Source organism: Colobus angolensis, unplaced genomic scaffold (assembly GCF_000951035.1).
Source record: "Colobus angolensis palliatus isolate OR3802 unplaced genomic scaffold, Cang.pa_1.0 Scaffold255, whole genome shotgun sequence".
Taxonomy (NCBI): domain Eukaryota; kingdom Metazoa; phylum Chordata; class Mammalia; order Primates; family Cercopithecidae; genus Colobus; species Colobus angolensis.
In genome coordinates, this window is record NW_012115766.1 from 773,928 (window position 1) to 789,742 (window position 15,815).

The 15,815-nt window shown below is 40.6% G+C and overlaps 1 protein-coding gene across 3 annotated transcripts in view; it reads left to right on the forward strand.

Annotated features, from left to right (window-relative positions):
* STARD13 (StAR-related lipid transfer (START) domain containing 13) overlaps positions 1 to 15,815 on the forward strand; it is a 260,701-nt gene that overhangs the window by 187,744 nt on the left and 57,142 nt on the right. For all 3 annotated transcript variants that reach the window (XM_011946894.1, XM_011946893.1, XM_011946895.1), the window contains exons 2-3: positions 4,886 to 4,957; positions 7,083 to 7,164. In XM_011946894.1, coding sequence (XP_011802284.1) covers positions 4,886 to 4,957; positions 7,083 to 7,164 — 154 coding nt within the window. The remainder of the gene's footprint in view (positions 1 to 4,885; positions 4,958 to 7,082; positions 7,165 to 15,815) is intronic.

A 15,815-nucleotide genomic window follows, 5' to 3' on the forward strand; every position in this document is an offset into this window, starting at 1 on the left:
CTGTCTGTAGCTAGGAGACTCTGTTAAATAAATAGCTTATAAATGTCTTTTAACTCCCATAGACTTCCAGCCTTCTCCACCATCCGTCTACATTGGTGAGGTCCTATTGAACTATTTTCTCTTGACTACCTTGATGTTATAATCTCCCTACAGGGAAATGCAATTGGCAGTATTCAAAAATCAAATCTTTACAAAATAAGCATCACTCTCAAAACAAAGTAAATTTCCCATTTTTTACAAATAATATTATTATATGAGAAAATATTCACAGTGTATTCTTATGTGAAAAAAGCAGTCAACCAAAGATATTACCATAGTATTGTTTTGACAGATAACATATAAAATTAGGTGTTCATAATGGAGCAAGAGTTGACTTTTTTCATTCATTGTGACTTTCTCTATTAGTACGTTTTCAACATCGGGCATGTATAATTAAGAAGCACGATAATATGTTGTGAAAACCCACATCAGCCATGGTTTGTTTTCACGGTGCCTTTGTTCTCATACCCATGGCAGTGGGTGCCCCCCAGGTGCTAGCGAGAGCTTCCCTCTGCTGGGTCTGTCTGAGGATAGTGGTCACATCATGCTCTAAGCATGTGTAAGAAAACTGAAGCAAAGCCAGTGACTTTGCCTTAAGTGGAATTGCAGATATATATGACTGAAGAGCACGCATAGCACCACACCATCCACTGAACTTACTGAGTAAACCAGTGAAAAGGTTTGCTAGACCAGGCTACCAGTGGAAACACTGGATATCTCCCTTTTCAGCCAGTTGATTTCAGCCCCCCACCAAATGACTGTTGGTTAAAGGTACCAAAGCTCCTCAGTCTCCTTAGACTAACAGGGATGGGGTGCTCTTAAGAATCAGGTCACCTTATGTGGGTGCTGGTGACAGGACTAGGGTGTGTAATTGGAGGCAAGAGGCATCAGCCCTATAAACCACATAGAAGAGGCTCCTTGCAGAAAGAGGTTCCGTTATCAGAAGATGTAGAGAAGGATGTTGGACAGGCAAAAATAGATACCTGCTAGAGAATAAAATGAAATAATTATTACATAGAATTGTTAGAAAAGTTCCATGGAAATCCTTTCATAATAACAAGTTGAATGGATTGGATTTTCACCAGCAAAGTAGCACAGTAACCTCCATAGAGATCGGTGGGCCCTTGTGTCCAGGGCCACTCTCTGGTTTCACTCCACACTCAGGTTTTCCATGAGAGAGTTGCAGTGAGCTGATTCTTTGCCTTGCAGCCCTGGAGCTGCTACAGGGGCAGGTAAGGGTAGCAAATGGTTAACAAATAAAACTGTCAAAATGTGATTTTAATAGCCCTTCATGCTTTTACATAATGTTATGCTGGCTAGCACGAGCACCATAAAAAAAAGAGATTTTCACACTTTTCTCCTCAAATGTCGTTGAAATCTCATTAGGTAGATCTTTTGAAATGATGGCACTGGCAATAATGATTCCTTTTTAATTCTCACAGTCATTTTGGCCACTGGAAGGGCCTGGGGAAAAAGCATTAGTATTTGGCTGGTTGATGTTAGTAAGGACCATGGAGAATTAATAAAAATTGTAAGACTTTTTTTTATCTCCCCCCACCTCAATTGGATGGGCAAACTCAGATTTGATAGGGGTGAATTATGCCAGATTATTTTGTTTGTTTTGTTACTAGCTGGTAAATGAGAGTTGGCTTTGTTCTTAAATTGAGGTATCAGGATGTTGGGACTCCACCTAGGGTGGGGGAATATGAAATGAGGGTGTGTGTTTGAGACATTTGGGCAAATAGAATGGGAAGTTGGGTATAGGAAGTGATGCTACACGAGGAGCCACCCGCCATGGCTGGCACAGGGCTGCTTCTAATTTATGATATTTACTCACTGCAGTTTTGTTGTCATTTGACCCCGAAGCCTAAAAGCTTAAGTGCTGGCCCAGTTAAAAAAAAAAAAAAAAAAAATCAGCTTATTTGAATGATTGATTTATCTGGGTTCTGGTTAAAATTTGGTTATTCATGTTTGTTTCTGAATAGGATTTCAGTTCATTATCCATGTTGCTGTCATAAAAAACCCAATGCGGTTATTATCTGAGGAGCCCTTTACATAAAATTTCTCTGGCTAGCTTCAGCCCCATCCCACTGTCCAACCAGAATTTTAAGTTCCAAACGGAGTGTTGTTTTTAAAATTTAAAAATGTTTAATTTTTGTGGGGACATAGTAGGTGTATGTATATATTTATGGGGTACATGAGATATTTTGATACTGGCATGCAATGTGAACTCATTACATCATGGAGAATGGGGTATTCATCCCCTTGGGCATTTATTCTTTATGTTACAAACAATCCAATTATACTCTTTTAGTTATTTAAAAATGTACAAATAAGTTATTATTGACTGTAGTCACCCTGTTGTGCTATCACATAGTAGGTCTTATTCATTCTTTCTAAATTTTTTTGTACCCATTAACCATCCCCACCTCCCCTCCAGCCCCCACTACCCTTCCCAGCCTCTGGTAACTATCCTTCTACTCTCTCTGTCCGTGGGTTCAATTATTTTGATTTTTAGATGCCCCCACAAATTCGTGAAAACACATGATGTTCCAAGGGGAGTTTTCTAGAAGGATTCCTGGCTGCCCACTTCTTCTCCACCAAGTTATCCTTTTCATCTTCAGGATCTGAGCTCACCACATTCCCTGGACTGGAGGGGTGCAAACTCTTTCATAGATCACTTCCCACTCTCTGTCTTTGAGCTTTCTAGGCTGCAGAGCCCCTGTCTTGCGGGTCTTCCCCATTTGTTCTTCATGGCCTGGCTCTCTGGGACTCTCTTGATGAACACTACATTTTGATTGTAGTAAAGGTAATAATGAAACATAAAAAGACATAAGATTCATGTAGTGCCAAGAGAAAATACAGTATTCAGTGCTTCTCTCCGAGACTTGCCGACTCATAATTAGGTTTAGAGCATGTCTAGAAATTAGACATGTTTTCTCGTTACTACCCACTGTATTATATGGAAACGGGAAGCAAATCTGAAGCTTGAAAATCTATTAGGCAGCACTTTATCCATGACTCAGTAGCAACTCACCACATTTTCCACACGTTACAGATAGAAAGTGTGTTTTCCTGTTTCCTCTGAAATATTTGTGTGGTTATCAAAGTAGAAACCTTCACATACAGACTCTCAATTGAGTACTAAATAGAACTTTTGAGCAATGCAATAATTAATTGCCTTTTGTACCTTCCCAGAGGAAAGCCCGAGTTAGCCCATGCAGCACAATTCAGTGAAGCTCTGTTTTGAACAGCAGTTATGGATCTCAGAAACTCCCTTTCTGATAGAAATGCTTTCAATAGCTTTTCTTTCCAGCTTGGTTCCCTGGATGTTTCTGAACCATGTGTCCGTGGCAGGAATGGGTACATGGTAAGAACATGCTGGTCACACTTAAGTGGAAAATTCTCACACCAGAGACAAATCTCAAGCTTTTGAAATCGTCAGTCCCTGGAGTAACAGTAGATTAGGGGATGTCAAAAGAGGCAGGCATTCTGGGGTAGGAGCCGCCACAGGCTCTGTTTCCCTGGATTTAATGACAAAGTTCAATCTAGATTTAAGCAGATCTATGGGACTAGGCAGTCGAGTTTTGCTCTTCCTGGTGATGCCTGAGTAAGATCTGGCCTTTGGTCTATTTTCCTAACATATACCAAATAGCTCTGGCACATCAAACATCTTACTGCACAGACACTGAGCTTTCAATGTTGAGGTACAATCGCAGGCCCAGGGTGATGTTACTGTAGATCATTTCTGTGCAGCGATCCCAAGAGCACCCTGTAGACTCCAGCTTTGGCTACGGGGAAAAATTAACATCATAGTAAATGGAAATACAATGGCCTGACAGGGACCCATCCTAACAGCAGAGGAAAAGGCCTTGGTAAAGACTTGTGATAACAGGCTGTTTAATTTTGTTTGGAGAAACTGGACTTTCAACAGATGAACTTCTTTCCCCTTGGATTCATATTTGTCTAAGAGAGGTGTGGTTGGGAAGTGATCCAGGATTCACAAGGTCAAAAAGTGACCTGGTTCACATACTGTAGACTCCTCCCATCTCACTCCACAGCTTCCCCAGGCAGGTGGTCCGGTGGGCTGTTGGTGCATCCACACCAAAAATGGTCGCCCAAGGGACATATCAACCTCTTGGGCTTGGCTCTCAGAGGTTCTGGAAGGTCCATCAAACTGAAGTCTCAATTCCAAATAATCAACTTTCCTCTTCTATGCTGCACTCTACAGCTTGAAATCATTCCAATGTGCTTCATTAATGAACATCTTGTTATAATGCATGGGGAATTAAGGCTATTAGTGAAATTTTTAAAACAATAATACATTGGATTTTTGTAATACCTTTTTTCATGAGAAAATACATTTTCATAGGCAATCCAGTTGTAGTCTTTCTTAAAATTATCCCAAGAGTGAAAGAATAAAGGAATATTGAATAAACGTTTTTAGCCTAATCTTTGGAACTTAAAAAAAAATCCGTTTAAAAAAAAAAAAAGAAATGTAAAGAAGAATGTCCTCTTTTCCCCTAGTGCCCTGGTTCCCTGGTGTATAAATGAGACATTTTTCCCTGCCTGAGACTCAGCCTTTGTGTTCTATTATCTGTGGTTTTGTTATCCACGTACTTACGGATCTACATTGAAGATTATCTTAGTAGACACATAACAAGGACCTTTGTATTACTCGCTCGTTTTCCACCCACTCCTGGGTAAGCCTACTTATGCAGACTTACCTGGAACAATTTTGCGTTGCAATAACTTGCACAAAGCTCACCAGTGTATCCATGATTAAGAAGACAGAGTACTAGGGTGCGGCTGTGGGACTCAATTTTCTCTCTCTTGTGTGTTTCAGAAATTGAGGCGAAAGAAGCATGTGACTGGCTCCGTGCTGCCGGGTTCCCGCAATACGCTCAGTTATATGAGGGTATGTCAGCCCTTCCCTTCGCTGTTGTACAGAGAATAAATCTGAAATGAACCACACGTATCCTGTGGTGTGTTTTGACTTCTAGATTTTTTTCTTGCCCATTTTGTTTCGCTTTATTTTTCCCTCAGCCTTTTTGCTATGCCCAGGGGTTATCCTGATACCGATTTAGAAATGGGTATCACTTCCCAGGCCCGCTTTACTTTCTGCTTCCTGCTACTAATTCCCATCTCTTTACCACAAACCCCAACTCGGTGTTTTCTTTCCAGCATTCTGCCATCAGCAGCTTTTCTGCACTTTCTTCTTTTTCTCCTTGTTTTTCCTTTACTACTCTCACTTTTCTTGAAATCACAATGAATTCACTGTTAATAAACTTCCTAGAAGTCACAAAATTAACTGTCCTGAGATTTCTCTTTAATTCTGTTTACTTTATATGAAAAATGTGAAGATATAACATGAATCAGATATTATTCTTCTGAGTTTTAGGTAAGGTGTTTTATTGCTAGCATTATACTTCCTTTCATTGATTCTTTTTTTTTTTTTTTTTTTTTTTTTGAGATAGAGTCTTCTGCCTCTGCCACCCAGGCTGGAGTGCAGTGGTGCAATCTCTACTTGCTGCAGCCTCTGCCTCCTGCAATTTCCTGCTTCAGCCTCCCAAGTAGTTGAGATTACAGGCATGCACCACCACGCCTGGCTAATTTTTGTATTTTTAGTAGAGACGGGGTTTCACCATGTTGGTCAGGCTGGTCTCGAGCTCCTGACCTCAAGTGATTTGCCCACCTTGGCCTCCCAAAGTGCTGAGATTACAGGCATGAGCCACCGCCCAGCCTTTTCATTGATTCTTTAATTGAGTTAACAGACATACTCATGTTCCTTATATCTAAAATTATAACCAAGACTTTAACTACTTCTCGGACTGTGCTTATCTAGTAGTGAACTAGTCAGGACCCCAACAGTGAGCAGATGGCAGGCTCAAGATCATTGGCAGAGGATTTATTTCTAACAGTGCTCATTACAAAGGTGCAGGCAGGACAGGAGGTGGCCATGAGGAACAGTGCACAGTGCAAGAGCCCAGGGCTTGTAGTGGCACAGCTGTCACTACCGTGAGCCCAAAGGGACAGTCCACGGAAGAGAGTGCCAGAGCCCAGGAGGAGAGAGGAGCCTCAAACCAGACCCTAGCAAGGAGCACAGCTGGCAAGAGGCAGCCTTCTGTGAAAAAAATCACAAGTGTCTCCCTCCCTCCCTCACTAGCCGAGCAAGACAGCTTCATTCTGGAACCATCTGCAAGTCACTCACATGATTTTTTTCACCAGACGGGGAATTATTTCTCTTTCCAACTCATGCTAAGATTTAGATGCCCTTAGATTTATCATGATTGGCAAGGTGTAGACAGCACAAAATACAAGATGAGATAAAGGAAAAAGTGGCAAGACAATGATAGTGACCCAGCATTGTTAGACTTGGCTATGCCCTCTATTCCAGTGAGCTACAGATTGCTGCCTCCATGAACGAGGTACCCAGAATTAACACTGTGTTCTAAATATTGCCTGTGACCTTCAAAGCTGGCATGAATTGTCTATTGGAGAGAAGTAGTGTTCGAATTATTCTTTTTGGATAGAATCTAGTTGAGTATTTTGCTGATACTCCAGAGTGATAAAGATTTTGCTACTAAAAAAAAATTTCAGACGATAGAACGTTGGGTATTTTTGGAAATTTCCTTTTTGAAGGAAAAACAATCTGCCAAATTAAGTATTTCATGAAACCATCAAGACAGATGCCAGTAACCTACATGTTAGGTGGATGGTGAAAGTGCAAAAGCTCTTCTCTGAGGCCACATCCGCCTATGACTGTGATAAGGATGAGCTAGAAAAATGCAGGCACTTAGTGTTCAATCCCATCCAAGGTCAAGCACTTGACTATCCTCATATTTTGCACCTATATTGTACTCCTAAAAGCATTTACAGTGATAGCAATTGTTTGCTCTCTTAAATATTCCCCACAATGACAATGGGCAGTCACTGCTATTAAAATCAGTGACTTTTACAGACCTTGAAGGTCTGAATATGTTGGTGCTCATTCGGGTAAAACAAAGTACATCAACTTCTTTGCCTCTCTTTCTCTCTCACAGATTCACAATTTCCCATCAACATTGTGGCTGTCAAGAATGATCATGATTTTCTTGAAAAGGACCTTGTAGAACCTCTTTGCAGGTAAACCATGTGAAGTATTTTTGTTTGTTTCCACTCTTCAGTCTACAACAGGCATCACTATACTAAAGGGCGAGTTCAGCTATTCGGCAGGTATTCATTGAGTGCCTACCGTGTACCTGACCGGGGTGCAGGTTCTAAATGTACTACTTTTAATGAGCATGATCAGTTTGTGTTTTCATGGAGCTTACATCCTAGTAGCAGCCTTTGGACAATAGATTAGGAAAAAGAGAAAGGAGAGAGAGGGAGTGAGAGAAAGAAAGAAGGAGGGGAAAATGGTATTGCAGAGAGTGTAAATGCCATGGATAAGCTAAAACAACATGGGGATGTAGACGATGATTGGGGGGTGTGGATGGGTCAGTGGAGGGAAGCAGCATGAGCAGGCTCAGCATGTGTGGTCAGGGAAGACTCTGAAAACCTGCAAGTATGTCAAACTTGGCTATATTTTTTGCTAAGTCAAGTGATTATCTCCTCAAACTGGTATGTGTAAACTCAAGTAATTGTAGCAACAAACTGGCCTATTTAAGCTACTATTTTATGATAGATAGTGTAAGGAGACAAAGATGTATATATGGATAATTTCTTCCCCTTAAAACAATGTATAATCTTGTTGAAGACACTCAGTTGAAGAAAAGAGGTATGAATACCTGAACAAATAACAATTATAATTTGGGTAATAATAAAAGATCCAGGAGAAGCTATATTCCTGAAGAATTAAATGCTGCCTGAGAGGTGGTATGTGTCTGTAGGAATTTGAAGTTTCATAACTAAAGCCCTGAAGAGAGGTCAGAGCTGAAGATAAGGATTAGTTATGGGAGATGAGTCATTTTACCAAGGCCATACAGCTAGTTTAGGGCCAAAATGACCTTAAAACAGTACTCCTAATGCTAAATCTAATGCTCTTTCTAGTATATTCTGCATTTGACATAGATAAGGTAGTAGTTTGAAGGGAAAGTAATGGTTAGCAAAACTTATGAAGACAGGAGAGATCAGCGCACGTTAAATAGTGTGTAAATTACCTAATCCTAGCCTTGCTGAATCTTCAGACATATATATATATATACATATATATTTTTGTGTCACAAACCAGTCACTCCGTGTTTTCTATATGAAGAGAAAATAGATTTGTGTTAAGAAATGATCTCTGAATGTTCAAGAAAATAATACTATGGGTTTGCTTACGGGGGTGGAAGAGCAAAGAACTCTTCAAATCATAAATGACAGGACCAAGCTATTTAGATGAGAAAACAAACAATCTCAAAATGCCATTTATGAGAGCTTACGAAGTGAATGGATGATTTGGTTGTGATTCTGTAAAGGTAATGAATTGGAAAAGCAGTGTTTCGTCTTCTGCATGTCTATGGTACACACCGAGCAAGAACAGATTCCTCCTCATAAGCATTCACTCTACTCAGAGCCTTGCAGCCAGCACTTCGTCCTGAGTTTTCTCTCTCAGTTTTAACCACGTATTTTTTTGCTAGTTAGCTTCTTTTAATATTTGAAAAATTATATATTACTTATCTTTTTCCCATTGAATTTTTGAAATTTATATTTTCATTAAGTTAAGGTATAACTTTTTTTGTTTTTTGAGACAGAGTCTTGCTCTGTCGCCCAGGCTGGAGTGTAGTAGTGCAATCTCACCATATTGGCCAGGCTGGTCTCAAACTCCTCCTGGCCTCAAGTAATCCACTCGCCTCAGCCTCCCAAAGTGCTGGGATTACAGGTGTGAGCCACAGAGACCAGCTGAAGTATAACATATTGATATAGTTTGGCTCTGTGTCCCCACCCAAATCTTATCTTGAATTATATTCCCGTAATTCCCACGTGTTATGGGAGGGACCCTGTGGGAGATACTTTGAATCATAGGGGCAGTTTCCTCCATACTGTTCTCATGGTAGTGAATATGTCTCACGAGATCTGATGGTTTTATCAGGTCTTTCTGCTTTTGCATCTTCCTCATTTTCTCTTGCCACCACCATGTAAGAAGGGCCTTTTGCCTACCGCCATGATTCTGAGACCTCCCCAGTCATGTGGAACTGTATGTCCAATTAAACCTCTTTTTCTTCCCTGTCTTGGTAATGTCTTTATCAGCAGTGTGAAAATGGACGAATACAGTAACTTGGTACTAGGAGTGGGGTGTTTCTAAAAAGATACCTGAAAATGTGGAAGCAACTTTGGAACTGGGTATCAGGCAGAGGTTGGAACAGTGTGGAAGGCTCAGAAGAAGACAGGAAAATGTGGGAAAGTTTGGAACCTCCTAGCAACTTGTTGAATGGCTTTGAAAAAAATGTGATAGTTATATGGACAATAAGGTCCAGGTTGAGGTGGTCTCAGATGGAGATGAGGAACTTGTTGGGAACAGAAGCAAAGGTGACTCTTGTTATGTTTTAGCAAAGAGACTGGTGGCATTTTGCCCCTGCCCTAGAGATTTGTGGAACTTTGAACTTGAGAGAGATGATTTAGGGTATCTGGCAGAAGAAATTTCTAAGCAGCAAAGAAAGCATTCAAGAGGTGACTTGGGTGTTGTTAAAGGCATTCCATTTTAAAAAGGAAACAGAGCATAAAAGTTCAGAAAATTTGCAGCCTGACAATGCAGTAGAAAAGAAAAACATATTTTTTGAGGAGAAATTCAAGCTGGCTGAAGATATTTGCATAAGTAACAAGGAGACAAATGGTAATCCCCAAGACAATGGGGAAAATGTCTCCAGGACATGTTGTAGGTCTTCACTGCAGCCCCTCCCATCATAGACCTGGAAGACTAGGAGGAGAAGCTGGTTTCATGGGCCAGGCCAAGGGTCCTCATCTGTTTGCAGCCTAGGAACTTGCTGCCCAGTCTCTTGGCTGCTCCAGCCGTTGCTAAAAGGAAGGGGCCAAGGTACAGCTTGTCCCATGGTTTCAGAGGGTGCAAGCCCCAAACCTGGGCAGCTTCCACATGGTGTTGAGCCTGCAGGTGCACAGAAGTCAAGAGTTGAGGTTTGGGAACCTCCCCCTAGATTGCAGAAGATGTATGGAAACACCTGGATGCCCAGGCAAAAGTTTGCTGCAGGGGTGGGGCCCTCCTGGAAGACCTCTGCTAGGGCAATACAGAAGGGAAGTGTGGGGTTGGAGCCCCCAAAGAGTCCCTACTGGGGCACTGCCTAGTGGAGCTGTGAGAAGAGGGCCACCATCCTCCATACCCCAGAATGGTAGATCCACTGACAGCTTGCAGTGTGCAACTAGAAAAGTCAGACACTCAATGCCAGCCCATGAAAGCAGCCAGGAAGGGGGCTATACCCCCAAAGCTATAGGAGTGGAGCTGCCTCAGACTATGAGAACCTACTTCTTGCATCAGTGTGACCTGGATGTAAGACATGGAGTCAAAGGAGATCATTTTGGAGCTTTAGAATTTGACTACCCCACTGGATTTTGGACTTGCATGGTCCCTGTAACCCCTTTGTTTTGACCAATTTCTCCCACTTGAAATGGGTGTATTTACCCAATACCTGTACTCTCATTGTATCTAGGAAGTAACTGGCTTGCTTTTGATCTTACAGGCTCATAGGCAGAAGGGACTTGCCTTGTCTCATATGAGACTTTGGACTATTGACTTTTGGGTTAATGCTGAAATGACTTAAGACTTTGGGGGACTGTTGGGAAGGCATGATTGGTTTTGAAATGCGAGGACATGAGATTTGGAGGGGCAAGAGGTGGAATGATATGGTTTGGCCCTGTGTCCCCACCCAAATCTCATCTTGAATTGAATTGTATTCCCATAATTCCCATGTGTTATAGGAGGGAGCTGGTGGGAGATAATTTGAATCATGGGGGTGGTTTCCTCCATACTGTTCTTGTGGTAGTGAATAAATCTCACAAGATCGGATGGTTTTATCAGGGGTTTCCACTTTTGCATCTTCCTCATTTTCTCTTGTCACCACCATGTAAGAAGGGCCTTTTTCTTCCCTCCATGATCCTGAGGCCTCCCCAGCCATGTGGAACTCTAAGTCCAATTAAACCTCTTTTTCTTTCCAGTCTCGGGTATGCCTTTATCAGCAGTGTGAAAATGGACTAATACATATATATATATATATAAAGCAAAATTGACTATTTTCAGTGAATAGGTCTTTGAGCTTTGACAAATGCCTCCAAGTTGTTATAACCACCACCACACTCAAGATATAGAGCAGACCAGGTGTTGTGGCTCATGCCTGTAATCCCAACACGGTGGGAGGCTGAGGTGGGTGGATCTCTTGTGCCCAGGAGTTTGAGACCAGCCTGGGCAACATGGTGAGACACCATCCCTTCCAAAAATACAAAAATTAGCTGGGCATGGTGGCACACATCTGTAGTTCCAGCTACTTGGGAGGCTGGGATGGGAGGATTGCTTGAGCCCAAGAGGCAGAGGTTGCAGTGAGCCAAGTTGTGCTACCGCACTCCAGCCTAGGTAATAGAGCAGGACTCTCTCAAAAAGGAAAAAAGAAAAAAAAAGATACAAAACACTTTCATCACTCCCAAAATTCCCCCATTCCTCTTGTTAGCAGCTTCTACTCCTACTCCCAAATTCTGGCAACGACTCATTTGTTTTTTGTACCTATAGTTTGCCAAAATATCATACAAATGAAATCAAACAGCATGTAGCCTTTTTAGTATGGCTTCTTTCACTTGTTATAAAATAATAAAAAGTCATTTATGTTGCTATGTGTTTTAATAGTTCATTGCTTTCTATTTCTGAATAGTCTTCCATTGTATGGATGTCCTACATTTGTTTATCCATTTGCCAGTTGAAGAACATTTGGGTTGTTGCCAGTTTGGCTGATTATAAACCCACTCTAAACATTCATATTCAAGTTTTTGCATGAGCATTTAAGTTTTCATTTCTTTGATGTAAAATCCTAGGGATGGGATCATGGGGTCTATATGATAAATTTGTTTTAACTTTTTAATGAACCACCAAATTTTTCCAAAATGAAATACTATCTTGTACTACCACTGACAATGTATGAGAGTCCTTACTGCTCCACATCTTAGTATTGTCAGTTTTTGTTTTGCTTTTAGACATTTTAATAGGTGTCTGGTATTAACTCATTTGCACTTTCTTAATGCCTAATAACATTGAACATGTGCTTATTTACCATCCATGCATCTTCTTTTATAAAATATGTATTCAACTCTTTTGACCATTTTTAGTTGTATTGTTTTTCTTATTATTTGAGTTTTGAGAGTTTGGATATGTCCTAGATACGAGTCCTTTGTCAGAAATGTGTTTTGTAAATATTTTTCTGCCAGGCTGTACCTTGCATTTTCAGTCACTTAACAGTGTCTTTCACAGAACAGAAGTTTTTCATTTTTCTGAAATCCAACTTTACCTATTTTTATTTATGCTTTTAATGTCATATCTAAGAAATCTTTAGCTAACATAAGGTCACAACTATTTACCCTATGTTTTCTTCTGGAAATTTCATAGATTTGTGTTTTATATTTAGGTCTATGACCCATTTTTAGTTCATTTTTGTAGAAAGTTCAAGATATGAGTCAAGATTTACTTTTTGCATATCAATGTCCCATCATTTCAGATCAATATTGAAAAAACTATACTGTCTTTACTGAATTGCCTTTGACCATGTATGTGTAAGTCTATTTCTAGACTGTCTATTCTGCCCCCATTTATCTGTGTGTCTGTTCTTTCATCAGTGTGACACTGCCTTGATTACTTAGGCTAAGTCCTGGAATGCAATAGTCTGAGTTCTTTAACTTTGTTCTTCTTTGTCTGCTTTGGCTATTCTAGTGCCTCTGACTTTCCGTATAACTTTTACAAACAGTTTATCAATATTTATTTTAAAAATCTTAAAGGGGTTTTGATTTGGATTTGTGGAATCTCTGTGTCAGTTTGTGGAGAACTGATATTTCAACAATATTTAGTCTTTGTGTTAATAAACACAGTATATATCTCTATTTGGTCTCCTTTGATTTTTTCAAGAGTGATTTGTAGTTTCAAGCATATGAGTGTTTCACATTGATAGTGTCTAAGAATTTCATGTTCATGGTGTTAATGTAAATGATTGCGTTTTAATGTTTGTCTTCGTTGCCCATTAATAGTATACAATTTTTTGTATCTTGTCTTCGTATCCTGCAATCTTTCTAAAACTCACTCATGAGTTTTAGTAGCTTTGTAGTAGTTTCCTGAAGATTTTATGTCTAAAATATCAATGAAAAATTGCATTTTAAACCAAGAATGAAAATTCTATTACATATTTTAAAATCAGGATTGCAAGGACAAAGATTGTCTCTGATTATGCAGTTCCATTTACAGGATGATATAGGTGGCTTAGCGGGCCAAGCTTTGAATCTCAAACATGTGGGTGACGGATCCTTATCCACTCACTGCTGCATGTGATCTGAGATGCTTGACGACGTTATGGGCCTTTCATCAAAGTCTATGCTTTAACAACAGAAAATGTCTTTCAGACATATCATAGGGATGAGCAAATACAATGAATGTAAAATCATTTAGAGATATAAACTTCAGAATAATAATACTAGTGTCATCTAGAAAAATCAGGAAGTCTTCTCTTGTAGAGCACGTGACCTGTCATGATATAGCCCGTAGCAGGATTCATACTTACATACCCCCAAAGGCATTACCACATCACCGTGGAATAGGGCTGCAATGCTAGACACCACAGAGCTCCTGATAAGGGCCCGGCTTGTGTAAAAATGGTTAGAGTGGCAGGAAGTTGTTATAACTGGAATAATTCCTATGGCAGCTATGTCTCCAAAAATATTATGAAGTAAGGAAAACATTTGGCTGGAGGTGTGCGAACTGAGATTCTCGGGGCGTAGGAGCTGTGGGTAGAACAGAGGCCAAAGGAGTAGTCATTCCCAGGGTGGATCAAAGGAAGAAGCAGAGGAGGTAGACAGATGGAGGTGGCTTGGCTACAAACAAGTGTGGAGTTTCTTTCCCTTCCTCTTGAGATCCACCAAGACACAGATTTCCAGCTTTGCAAATAGCAGAAAGCAGGCAGAAGGAAGATCTCCAGTCCCAGGGGCATGGCGGCGCTTTTAAAACTTTGAGATTGATGAGTGGTTAATTAGACCCTCAGCCACTCACATGGTAAGTCATGATGGATGCCAAGACAGCAGTGAGGGGTTGTGATTTTATTTGTTTTCTTCCTTGTGCACCAAAGACACAGAGATAGAGCTGGTCTCTTGTTTTATTTTTAAAGCTTTTTGGGCTCTACATTTCATGTACGTATTTGAAATACTGAGCTAATGCAGATCATAAACCGAACCACAGCCGGAGGGCAGGCAGCTTCTGCCAGGTAGACAGATGAAGACGGGAGAGTCAAAGAGCTCCCGCAAGTGTTAGCCATGACAAGAATTTCACTCACCTTTGGTTTTCTGCAAGCATCTCTCCTGTGTAGACAGTGAATGCCCTAGGTCCCAATGTGCTCTTGAAGAGTTTTTAAACAGTGTTACCTTTTTTGATTGGTGTGGAAATATATATTGTACTAAGGATGTGTCTGGCAGGGAGGACCAAGGCCTGGCTCTGAGGCTCTGAATATGTAAATGTGTAGCTTTCTCTTGCTCTCTCTCTCTCTATCTCTTTCTCTCTAGCTCTCATTTTAGGCCCCAGAAACTAGACAGGTTTGCTGTCTTTTGCAGAAGGTGTGACCTCCAGAATGACAACCATGTCTCACTGTCGCTCCAGCAAGGCTGCATAGTAGACACTCCATAAATGTTTGTCCCTGCAAGTCAGGAAAGTGCATTTTTTAGTATTGTGACAACCACAGTTGTAATTGTATTCTGATGTTTTTTATTGAATTCTTAATTGAAAAACATTTTCTCCTGTGAGTCATGAGAAGCTACTTGCAAATCTAAGTACCTAGGTGAGCTCATTGAAACAGTAACTTTATCAGAATGTAGGGATAGTCAAGGTGTTAAAATAGTTTACAGAGTTTATAACCTTTAGTACAAATTGCAGTAAACCGAAGCTCCTGAATGAACTATTTTAAAGGAGAAGTACTATGTTAAATTCACATTTTGGTTTGCAGTATTTGCTCAGGCAGCTGATATATGGCCTTGATGCTCAAGATGATCTCTGAATTTCTTTTTTTGTTGTTGTTTATTTTTAGACAGAGTCTCACTCTGTCACCCAGGCTGGAGTGCAGTGGTGCAATCTCAGCTCACTGCAACCTCCACCTCACAGGTTCAAGCACTTCTACTGCCTCAGCCTCCCAATTATCTGGGATTACAGGCACCCACCACCACGCCTGGCTAAGTTTTCTGTATTTTTATTAGAGATGGGGTTTCACCATGTTGGCCAGGCTGGTTTCGAACTTGTGACCTGAAGTGATTCACCCGCCTCAGCCTCACAAAATGCTAGGATTACAGGCATGAGCCACCATGCCTGGCCATCTCTGAATTTCTAATTTAAGGTTAAGCCAGTAACCCATTTGCATAATGTGTGTTTTTTAATAAATACTAATTAATTATAGCACATGCAAAACAAGGGCATTCACCTTGTTTGCTAGAGCTAAGGAATTGGTTAGGATTATACAGTATACCTATCATTGCCCTTAATATTTAAAAGGATAATGAATAATGATTTTCACGTGGGGCAGGGGTGGGGATTGGAAGGTAGTGTTGACAAAAATGGTATCTACAATTTATCTATACAC